Source organism: Brassica napus, chromosome C5 (genome assembly GCF_020379485.1).
Source record: "Brassica napus cultivar Da-Ae chromosome C5, Da-Ae, whole genome shotgun sequence".
In the NCBI taxonomy this organism is placed as follows: Eukaryota; Viridiplantae; Streptophyta; class Magnoliopsida; order Brassicales; family Brassicaceae; genus Brassica; species Brassica napus.
The window spans coordinates 24,190,460-24,203,012 of NC_063448.1; the positions used below are offsets into that span (position 1 = coordinate 24,190,460).

At 33.4% G+C, this 12,553-nt stretch overlaps 2 protein-coding genes across 2 annotated transcripts; both read left to right on the forward strand.

The window, feature by feature from the left end:
• Positions 1 to 3,944: 3,944 nt before the first annotated feature.
• Positions 3,945 to 6,471, forward strand: LOC106441633 (B3 domain-containing protein At1g32030). Its single transcript, XM_048758781.1, has one exon. It carries the CDS (start codon positions 4,855 to 4,857, stop codon positions 5,866 to 5,868), a length of 1,014 nt encoding a protein of 337 aa, XP_048614738.1. The 5' UTR covers positions 3,945 to 4,854; the 3' UTR covers positions 5,869 to 6,471.
• Positions 6,472 to 10,847: 4,376 nt separating this feature from the next.
• BNAUNNG02870D lies at positions 10,848 to 11,321 on the forward strand. The gene has a single exon (XM_013883430.1). The coding sequence runs from the start codon at positions 10,848 to 10,850 to the stop codon at positions 11,319 to 11,321; it is 474 nt and encodes a 157-aa protein (XP_013738884.1).
• Positions 11,322 to 12,553: the final 1,232 nt, after the last annotated feature.

Below are 12,553 nucleotides of genomic sequence, written 5' to 3' on the forward strand. Positions count from 1 at the left end.
AGAAGAATCTTAGACGAACGGACGCGAACGAAGCTAGATCCAGAAACTAATTAAAAAAAAATTGATCCAGAGATTCATCAGGAAGATACATCTCGAACATCTTCCTGAAACTCCATTAATGGCTATGGTTCTTGATTGAGGGATCCTTGATTGAGAAGGATTCGTACGACGTCGGATGGAAGGTGACGCTTAAACCTAAACGTTAGGGTTGATTCCTATTGGGCTGGCTGGCTGGTTTCTTCATCCACACTTGAGGCCCAAACACATTCATAAGCCCGTATCAATTGCATTAATGAAACGACACGTTTTACTTACCTGGACACGTGTCGACTCGGCAGCGTCCGACTTTCTGACGTGGTAGACGACGTGGAGCCCTCAGGAGTGATCAAACTCTTCTTTATAATAATAGACTAGGGATTAACCCGGGCTACGCCCGGGATTTTTATTTTTTTCTAATTTAAGTTGTTAAATTATTTATATTTAGGTTATGATATATATTTATATAAATGTTAAGATGCATGTCATAATTAAAATTTATTTTTAAATTTTAACACGTTAAATTAACATATTTTTTACTGTTTAAATATTTTTTTGTAATTTTGTTGGCTATCTAGTTATCATATTTAGCAAAACTATCTATTGAGTGTTGAAATAAATGTTTTAGATATTTAATTAAACTGCAGAGTATTTTCGGATCGACCACATGCTCAACAATTGATCGATCCGTAAAAAGATGGTCGATCTCCTTGGCCAGGTAAGTACAATTTTAGCAAAAATATCTTTGATTTTCAAATATTAAGTATATAACTATTCTTTTGAATATTGTTTTTTTGAATTATATTTTCAGATAATAATTGTACACTAAAAAAATATTATACTAAAATATATTTTATTTTATAAAACATGAGAAAAATTTTACTTTTATCTGATGGTATGAGTTGAAAAGAATATTCATATTGTTTTGTTAGAAACAAAATTATTAAATTAAAAAACAATATAGTTGAAGAAAATCTAAAGTAAGAATAACTAATATATTTTAATTTCTAAGAGTATTAGATTTTAATATTGAACGTCTAAACAAATTTTATTATATGGGCATGCACGGTTTTAAATGAACCGCTGTGTTTGATATAATGATAGTAAAATTTTCTATGTTTTGCATGTATTCAAAAAAAGTTTGCGCATTTACTTTTTTGTTTTGTTCCGAAAGTGCGTTATTTAATTATAGTGATGATGGTGAATAATTTGCGGTTGTTACATATTCACTCCTAAAGTTATCATCCTCGCCTCTAGCCCCTCTCAAATATTGATTCGCTTCCCTTCCTTATAACTTAAAAGAGTTAACACTTCATCTCATAAACCAATAAAAATTGATTTCATTTGCTTTACCGTTAATGCTCACACCGTCAATCATCAATATTCCTTTCTTTAGTTTGTGATGGTACAAATTCTTGCTTTTCTCAACTGAAAATCACACCATCTTCTTCCCAAAACTATCTTCACATGTTCAGAATCGAACAGTTAACTGATCCCTTGTAGATATATCTCATCCTTACTTTATTTAAAAAATAATCACCAATGCTAACAGATCTGAAGATTAATAACAAACCCAACTATATAATTGAGAATTCATAGTGGTGTAATGGTTGATACAACAAAGAGTAATGCAACTTAATTACATAGTTAAAAGCAAAACATTTCTTGATGCTAACTCTTATATACAATCTTTCACTTGATGTTTCCCGTTAAATTCTTCAGAAAACACTTGCTGCTAGTGTAATGTAAATAGAAGGAGTCATAGGTGATGGGAACTACAAACTTAATATAGACCTGCACTGAAGAAAAAATTTTGGTCGCATAAAGAAGACAAAACAGAGTTTCCAAGTGATGAACAACAGAACAACTAACTTCTCTTCACGAAACCATTATCTATTAACTTCTTCAATACTCTAGCAATCTAGTTAATGGATTCAAGGAGAACGTAACTTACAGAGGCAGGAAACTTCAACCACACATACTTCATAGTGTATGGTCTCTCTCAAATTCTTCGATATTAAAAATGTTTACCTCTTTCTTGTGACCATATAACGAAGTACAACCGATGTGTTTCTACCCAATCTAAAATCGAAAAGAGAGTGTATGTAAGTCCAAATCAAATACAAAAGGCGCAAGACAAAAACCGAAGGGTTGACGTGTAATACCTCAATCGCTTGTTTGATTGTTGACATAACCAAGGTTTGAGACTTAACGAAGGTAACTTGCCACCAATACTGTTCCTAGTGAAAATCTGAACCTTCTTCTTTCAGCTCAGCTGACCTAAACGTCCACGTTGAAGCTGGATAAATTTTCATGAAATATTACTGTTCGTGCGTCGAACACACTCATGCAAACAAAAGATACATCCCTATACATGTGTAATCATAGAAGTGGAGTTAATCGTTTCAATGTTTATTAGAGATGAAGCTTCTTCAATGAAGAAGTGTTCACACAGGACGTTTTCACTGACCATTGAATTCTAATAGTTTCCATGACACGTTCTTTGTCGTGTGTGGCATCATTCAACTTGTGCCTGATTGCTTTTAGTTCGCCAATAATGTCTTCCCGAGAGAGAAAATGAACATTGTCAATAGCATAAGGATATTTGAATTCTCTGTTTTAAAAGCAATGGATAAGAGACTAACCAGAAAGATGTATATTGGTGTTTGCTAAAAAGTAATTATTCTTCATTTCGGAACCGGAACAACTCCATAGGGAGTGGATTAACCGGGTCGGTTATCTCAGTGTAGGCGGTCTCTGGTCATTGAATCATATGGAGAGATTAGAGTCTGAGAGCTTAAAGTTACCATTGCTAAGCTTTATGTAGGATTTTCTGATGGATGCTAATAGAGCCCTAGATGAGCATAGTCTGCATCAATAAAAGATCTGAAGAATTTTAAATATCCACAATGACTTTCAGAAAAACATATTCAGTGAACAGAAAATACCTTCTCACAACCAAGGATGAATTAACAAAATCTGTAGGCACATCTCTGCTTCACATTCTCTGCTTCCCTTCACATTCTCTGCTTCCCAAAAATGGAGGAGGCGTGTGACATCAATATCCTTACACCAACCAGCCTTCAGCTTCATACAGAAGCTGTAGCCATGATTATACCAATTCTTACACATAGTTTGCTATAATAGAATAGCGGGACGAACAGATGAACAGAACCCTCTTTGATGAAAAAAAAAAAGAACAGGACCCTCTCCTTCAGCTTCATATATATAGTGTAAAAAATTGGTGAAGAAAGAAGGAAAGCTGTAAGGATGTGGAGTTGTAGATTGATGTAAGTCGTCATTAAGAACTTACAATAAATCGTCGGTCAGTAAACCTCAAAGTAACAGTGACGGTTATAAAGAGGCATGGGAATGAGGAGTACAGTACTCTCGAACTCCCAAAATTGTTAATACCCTATGCCCATCTGGGCCTACACAAAACGTTAGCATAAAAGCCCAAATACGATACAATATATGCTAAAACATGAGAAACGATTGGATCATACACTTTTGTCACAAAACGAAGAGAAAGTTGTAATATTAGGAGAAGCCAAGTGTCTCTATTTGCCCATCTCTACATGCTGATGTGGCTCGATGAAGAGAGACCCAAGTCTCCTTTATTGTATAAGGTCCCTTTTATTAGTATAGATTTCTTAATTGTATATTTACTTAGTATTTATTTTCCTTATATTGTATATTTACTTATTATTGTTTAATGCAATGTTTCTACTCCTTATATTGTTTATTTACTTATTATTTATTTATTTTTATATTGCAAATTTACTTATTATTTATTTTCTATTTTTTAAATAATAATGTCACGTGTCATCTTTTGGGAGAATTTGTTTTCGCTGATGTGGACGCTCTATGGAGCCTCAAAAGGTCCCTTTTATTAGTATAGATTTGTTATTTCCCTTTTATATTATTGTGTTATACAAAATTCTAAAATACTTTTAAATTCAAGAAATCAAAAATGTAGTTTTGCGAAAAATTCTATTGTTTTTAATTACCTTTTGTTAATTCCCCATTTTATTGTCAATTTTGTTTGTTAGAGATAAACCTGAACATACTTTTTTAGAATTTGTTAATTTCCTATATATTAATTATTTTAAAAGAATGAGATTTTTTTATGGGCAATTTTCTCAAACAGTCATTTTTAAGTTTTTGTCACAATATAGCACTTAAAAATAAAATGACCAAAATAAACTTTTTTTTTTATTTTGAAAATTTTAATATTTATTTTTTTATTTTTAAAAATTTGAACTCATCCCCAAAACCCAACCCCTTAACTCTAAATCATAAGTCTTAGATTAGTTAAACCTAAGGGTATAAATGCATATTTACCCTTCACTAAAACCTCTTTTGATCATTTTTCTCCTTGTGAATCTATTTTTGTGAAAATAAACTAAAATTGTTATCTAAGGGAATTTCTCTTTTTTTATTGTAAGAAAAAAATTCTTTACAAACATATATATATATATATATTGATTTGATCTTGGATAAATATCATGGCGAACAAATAATATAAAATTATTTGAGATAACTGTACTAAGATTTCTTAAAGATTTTAAAACATCTAATTATCAGATTTACAGATTTTCCTAGAGAAAAAAATGGAAAACTTTTAAAAACAGAGAAAGGAAAATAGTGGGACGCTTGGTTCCCAAGTAAGTTAAAAAGGAAGAGTTTCGAAACATAACAGTACCCAATTAGGAGTCTGAGCTCTTTAGCCTGTACTCTCTCTTTATAAAATCACATGAGATTAATCTCTAATAATTCTCATCCTCTCCTCTTTCGTTTGCTTTGAGACCCTAAACTATGTCGAAAAAGAGAGAGAAAAACACAGAGAGTATGTATTACGATGATCATCTTGCGGCTGCGGAGAAAGAGATAAGCTCGAGAAATTTCTGTACCTTGGTTGATGCCGCCGTCCTGTTATATGAAGAAGAAGCAGAAGCAGACCGTCTATTAAAATCGGGGACTCTGTCTGAAAAGGAAGAAGACATAGAGTATGTATTTTTCAATGCCTTCCCAAGGAAAAGAAGGAGCCCGTCGAAGAAATTTCTCCGGTCACAAAGCCATGAAACCCTTAATGAAGCTTCTACTTCTTCATCGCTTTTCGACCTTAACAAGACCCCAGATGATTCTGAGGCAGATGCCCCAGCGAACCCTCTTCAATGTTTTTATGTATCTTCTCCTCAATCGTCTCTCACTGCTCATCCTCCTTCTTCAACTCTAACAGAGAAGACAAACCGCAAGAGACGTGCCCTGCAAGAAAAGCGTATTAGTGGTGGTAAATCCAAGAAAGTTAGGGTTCCTCCTTTTTCATGGAAAGGTAGAGCTACTCCGGAGTGGCTGGTCAGTTTACTGGAAGCAATGGCAGCAACGAGAGGACACCTTGTAACCGAAGGCCCGTGGCTCATCTTTGAGAAGAAGCTGACTAGTACAGATGTCGACCCAGCACAGAGCCGTCTCTTATTGCCTTTCAACAGCTTAATCCGTAACGACTTCTTGACTCCCGTGGAGTTGAGAATCGTAGCAGAGCATCAAGATGAAAAGAACGGAGTTGGGGCGATGCTAGTGGATCAACACAAGAAAAAGTGGGGTTTGATTTTGATGAGGAGGGAGATGATGAAAGGAGCATGGAATGGAACCTTGAACTATGCTTTGATCTGTGGGTGGAACGATGTCGTTCAGGGTAATGGTTTGAAAGAAGATGACGACGTCAGTGTTTGGTATTTCAGGTGGCGCGAACGTCTCTGCTTTGCCCTTGTTCTTCCTCCTCCTCCTGACATGGCACAGAGTAGCTCATCTCTTGATCTCTCTGTCTGAAAAGTTTATCATGTCTGTTGTTGGTTGATCTATTCTCACTGTGTTCTTATGTCAGGGGATTGTTGAGGTTTTTCTTCGATTTGTTCCTAGGAGTCTGATCTGTTGTTTTAGATCTTTGCTATTGTATGAAGTTAACAATTTAATATGAATCTGGTATCTTATTTTCTTTGCTTTAGTTACTGCATTGATTAATTAATTAATTTCTCGAATATATCTCGAAGGATAAACCTGTATGGTGGAATTGATCTGATCTCTCTAGTTTCAAAGAAAACCCATCGAACAAGAAAGTGGCATAGTTAAACTCACCTAGTCCCGAATCATATGCATCTTGGGGAGGCATCTGCAGAATCTTTGGGACCATTTAGTGTCTCTTAACTAGGTATGTTAACATGGGTAATTACCCATGGGTTTATCCAAACCCACTAATAATGGGTTGGGTTTTTACCCATCTAAAATTAATTGGATCAACCATGAGTTTTAATTTTAAAACCCATATTTATGTTGGGTAAATACAAAAGAGTAATGGTGTACCCATGGGTTTTCAATTATATATATAGATTTTTACCATTTTAATTAAATTATATAAAATTTGCAAAAACGTTTTTTTTCGTCAGAACCAAAAAATAAATTTTTCCGCCAAAACCGTAAAATAAATTTTCTCACAGAAACCAAAAACGAGTTTTCCCGCCGAAAACGAAAAAATTGAGTTTTTCTGCCGAAACCACAAAACCGAGTTTTTCCGCCAAAACCATAAAACTAAGTTTTCCGCCAAAACCGCAAAACCGAATTTTTCCGCCAAAACCGCTAAACTGAATTTTTCCGCAAAAACCATATAATCGAGTTTTTCCGCTAAAATCGCAAAATCGAGTTTTCCGACTGAAAACCGCAAAATTAAATTTTCCCGCCAAAACCGCAAAAGGTGTTTTCCCGCCAATACCGTAAAACCCAATTTTCCTGCCAAAACGATTTTTCCCGCCGAAACAGAAAAATCGAGTTTTCCCGCCAAAACCGCAAAACCGAATTTTCTCTCAAAAACCGTAAAACCGAGTTTTTCCGCCAAAAAATCACAAAAACATTGTTCCCGTCAAAATCGAAAACAGGTTTCCTGCCAAAATCTAACAAATTTTCCCACCAAAACCGTAAAAACAAATTTTTCCGCCAAAACCGCAAAAACGAGTTTTCCGCCAAAACCGCAAAAACGAGTTTTCCCGCCAAAACCAGAAAGATTATTTTTCCCGCAAACCACAAAAATCGAGTTTTCCAACCAAAACCACAAAAAAAATTTACCGACCAAAAACCGCAAAAAGAAAATTTTCCGTTAAAACCACAAAAAAAAACTTAACAAGTTTTCTCGTTAAAACCATAAATGAGTTTTCCTGTCAAAACGATGTTTACTGCTAAAACCGCATAATGAGTTTTCCGGTTAAAATTGCAAAATAATTTTTTTTTCCGAAAAAGCGAGTTTTCCGCCAAAATCGTAAACGAGTTTTTGCGCTAAAACAAGTTTTCTATAAAATTGCAAAATCTTGTTTATATATTAAAGCTCACATTAATAATCTTAATATTTTACATGATCTTTAGAGTAAATAAGATAATACTTTAGGTATCCACGGGTAAACCTATACCATATTTGATTATTTTTTTGGTTTGGATTTCAACCTTGATGTTTCTAGGTTTTTGCAGGTTGGATATAAATTAGGTTGGGTTATTTGTGGGTTGGGCTGGGCTGTGTTATTTTAGCCTACGTTAACATCCCTGCTCCTAGCGTCGGTCAAACAACACCTTAACTATGGTAAACGACATTTTAACCATGATGAAAGATGGCTTTTTCGTATCTTTTCATTATGTTGAGCTGATTACCCCTTTTAAAATAACCATTTGTTACCTTCTGTAGAACTTTACAAGGTTCAATCAGTAAGATATGGTAACTGGTGTACTGCTTAAATGATTATGGATCAAATAGAAACTCCATAATTAATAATCGTATAAATTAATAAACAATATAAATTAATAAATTCTATCATTACTGAATTAAACTAGTATTAAATGTAGCACAATTCGATAAACAACATACAAGATAATAAATTTTGAAAATCCTTATATAAAAATATATGGTCTTAATATAAACATAAATTAATAGCTAATATATATAACATTTATATAAATATTAATAAAACATTATACAATTTTTTTTATTTATAATTAAGTACATCCTTAACTTTTTAAGCACTTAAACATATTTTGATGTTATTTTGTCGTTTACACCTAAAAATGCATCTACATTTTTTTTGAAACACTTTTTTTTTGAAACACTATGAATCTACATTTTATAGTACAGATTTTCTACATATCAAATAATCAAATGAGAACACTATAAATTTATATTTGTAAATTGAAGTCAATTTATATACCGTAAAAATCAGTTACTTTTCCTATTTTGAAATAAAAATATATTTCTAAATTTATAAATCATAAAAAATTCTATAGATTCATAAAATCCCAACTTTTATAATTTATGGATTACTATATAAACAAAACGAGAAAACAATGCATTCTAGAGAGAATGACGCTAGGGCTGGGCAAAAAATCTGAATCCGAAGAACCGAAAAAGAAGTACTGAACCCGAAACGAACTGGTTAAATATTCAAATGAGTTCAAAAATTTGGTATCTAGAGAACCAGAACCGAATCTGATAAGAACCAAATTATTTCGGGTATCCGAATAGAATGGAATCATATTTTATGATTAAATATATTAATTATTTTTAAAATATCCAAAAAATATCCAAAATATATAAGATGTTTCGAAGATGTCCAAAATAATTGAAAATATATACTAATAGTCAAAAGTAAATATCTAAATCGCTACACAATATTCAAAACACCAAAATACTTAAAATATGTAATGATTCTTTATCCAAAGATTCAACCTAACCAATTATTATGTGAAGTTTAGGTGTTTTGGTATATATTATTCAAATTTATATGTTATATATTATTTTTTATTTTTAGATTGTGAAAAATTTAGAGTATATATGAATTTTAACCTTTTAAAATAATTTAAATGGGTAATCCGAACCCGAACCGAAATTTTCAAATACCCGAATAAAGTTAAAATCTTTAAATCAAAAACCCCAAAATTAAAATAGACCCGAACGAAACGCGAATGGGTATCCAAATGGTCATCCCTAACACTGCAACAAAAAATAAACTATTTAACTTGTTTTTTTTTCAAGAATGGACTTCTTTTTATTGACTATCATATTGGGGAGGTATCTACAAAAACTTTTGGACCATTGAGTGTCTCCTAATGGCTAAATATGTAACGGCCCGACCGCGCACAGCTAATAGGCCACTCACGCCGGCTCATTCAACCCGAGGGTCCCTTCCCGTCCGACGGACAGTGCATTAATTTTTTTTTTGAAGGTTCAAAATCATTGTTTACTGACCTTGCAATCATCACATGACCTTTCCCCGTGCTTTGGATTCACTCACACGGTATCACGAAACACTTTCTGATAGGTCACCCATTCTTCCACTACTCCAGCTCAAGCACGTTTAACCGTGGAATTCTAAACGAATGCGTGACGGAAAATGTAAGCACACTTTGGTGACATAGGTAGCCAAATCAATTATGTTAAGTCTTTCCACATACCACAAACCTGTTAAGTCTTTCCATATAGCACAAACCGGAATGTTAAAATTTACCCCTGTTAAAGAACGCAACACCCTCGTTTTTCTGCTTCTTTCTAATTCAGTTTTTGGTTCTCGGTTAATTTTCTTAGGCTAGTCAATCTACTATAAATGTAGGTTGTATGAAATGTGTATTAAGCGTGGTCAAGCGGTAAGGTAGACCTGGAAAGGTGCTAATCACCCCAGGTTCGAAGCTTACTATCTCAGATTTATATGCTTGTGTGGCCAAGAACATGAGTATTTAATTCTCATTATAGCAAGCAAATCTGTCCAGTACCGGTGAACATGCCTCCAAAAGATTAGTTGATTGGGGTCTGATCTGTCGTATACCCCGGTCATAAATAAAAGTGTATTTGTTGTCATGCTACTTTTCTAATACTTTCGCTCTAAATATGGGCATGGGACTCATACTTTTAGAAAGTGTTATTAGTTTATATATTTCGATTTAAAAATCTATATAGTATTTACAAATCCAAATAAAAAATATAAATTTTTTAATCTGATATATTAATTTTAATTAGTATTTACAAAATATGGAGAGTTTTTTCGGAATTGAGTTTTTGTATTTTTAACAAATAGATCTTTACAAATTCATTCAAATCCGTTATGAATCAAATTCATTAGTAAATATGTTTGATTGAATAAAACTTGATTTGAATTATAATTTATAAATCATTAAACAATATATACCATTATTTGCGAAGTAATTTTTTTGATTTGAACTCACACGTTAAAAGTTAGACCGGTTAATGTTGTTGTTACCCTTAATGAATTTTTAAATATAACTTATTATATAATTAAAAACGAATCTTATATCAATAATATTACCAAATCGATTTTTGAGTTAATAAGACGTGAACTAATAAGTATTCGTAAAAAGATAATACCCGTATGTAAGGGCAAAACACCTAGTTAACATATGATTTTAATGTAAGTTTTAAAATTTTTGAATCAATAACACTAAATTTAGTTTACATTCCTAAATCCATTATAACACAGCAACTAACACCCAACTATTAACAATAGTTACTTTTTTTCTTACAACATGTTATTCTATTTTTTACATCATGTGTCGAGGAAAAACACAAAAAAATGTGCGTGTGGGCCCGGGCTATGCTGGTCGGTGAGAGATAATGATCGTTGCGCACGTAGCTCATCGGACGGTCATCCTTCAATGCAGACAAATGATCAGCTGATCAGCTCTCAGATTCCTGCTCTTATAAAATTATCACAGATGTAAAGTTCAAAGATAAAAGAAAAAGGAATAAAACAGAGAAGATACAAAATATGGATGAGGTCTCCGCCGTTAACCAAACCCTCCCAATCTCCGACGATGAAGCGGTAAAGTTCACCACATACTCCACCGCAGTACACAAAGTCATCGTAATGGTCAACGCTGGACTTATAGGACTACTCCAACTAATAAACCAACAGTCCTCTGTTTTGGAAACACATAAAGCAGCATTCTTGAGTTTTTGTGTATTCGCTTTGTTCTACGCGGTTCTTCGCGTCCGTGAAGCCATAGACGTGGGGCTACGGCCCGGGATAGTCCCCAGACTCTCCGGACACACGAGTCATCTCTTCGGCGGTCTAGCCGCTCTCATGCTGATCTCTGTGGTTTGCGCGACGTTTGCTCTTGTCCTTCTTCTCATGTGGTTTCTCTGGCTCTCAGCCAGAGTTTACAGCATTTTAGATGAATTCATTGTCTACTCCAAGGCAAAAAAATCTGGCGCCGGTTCACGTCCGTCGTTGCCAGTTTAAGATCTCGTTGTTCACTTGTTTGTATATAATGCACTTAGAGTAACCTCATAGATGAGAATTCTATAAAATTTCTCACACAAACAAAATATTAATATTTTAATAAAATTTGTTATACAATGTAAAGTTAGTTTCACTATGAGAATATGAGGTTCTAAAGGATTTCTTTGAAGTTTTTGTATGATAACTCAATTTTTATTTATTGATCAAATCTTTTTTTGTTTATTGATAAAAAATTTTTTGTTTCTTTTATTATAAGAAATCCACATGAAAACTCTTTAAAAGTTGGTCTTCTTATTTAGTTCGCGCGTAGCTTGAGGACAAAAAGTAACGTTTCTACGAGAATTTCCTTTGGTGTTGTATTACCAGATTGCTGTTATATTATTTACTGGCTAAACCTACTGTTACAGAATTGATTAGCTTCTAATTAAGACTTCTTATAACTTAATGATTCAGTTCAGTTTTCTCTGTTTTTCTTTAAGAAATAGATCATTTTTCTAATAAGCGATAGCTAATCTGTCTAATTATCCCTTTGCCACAAAAAAAAAACCATTTTTGACACTAGACATTAGGGCTGGGCAAATAAATCAAACCCGAAAATCCAAACCGAACCCGATCCTATAAAAATGAATCCGAACCGATCTGAAACCGACATATGGATCTTTATTTTATGGTATTTCAGGTTATGGTATTATCCGAACCGAACCCAAACATAAATGAATATCTGATAGAACCCTAAACATTCAAAATCCCAAAAAAACTCGTACCAAACATGATCTCAATTTCTAATATGTATCCAAAATACACTAAGATATTATTGAATATCTAAAATAATTATCTATTACATGAAGGTTGATGATTGAAGGTGTCGGTTGAAGCTTTCATATAACCGAATGAGGCTGATTTTGATAAATCCGAAAAACCGAGACCCGATTGGAAAAAACCGAAACCCGATTGCGATCTCGAATGCCCATGCCATTATCCTTATACTTTATAAGAAAATATATTAATACATTAAGAAGCAAATAGTAATAAAAATACAAAATATGATATTAACATACATGTCTACTTAGGGCCTGACTGGTTCAAACGCAGCGGTTGCGGTTGCGGTTGCGGGAGTTTGTGGATGCGGACGGTTGTGGTTTCTAGCAGTTTTAAGAGATTTGTACGACTGGTACTGCGGTTAAAAATTGGTGCGTTTGCGGGTGACTTATGACTGGTTAACTACCAAATGC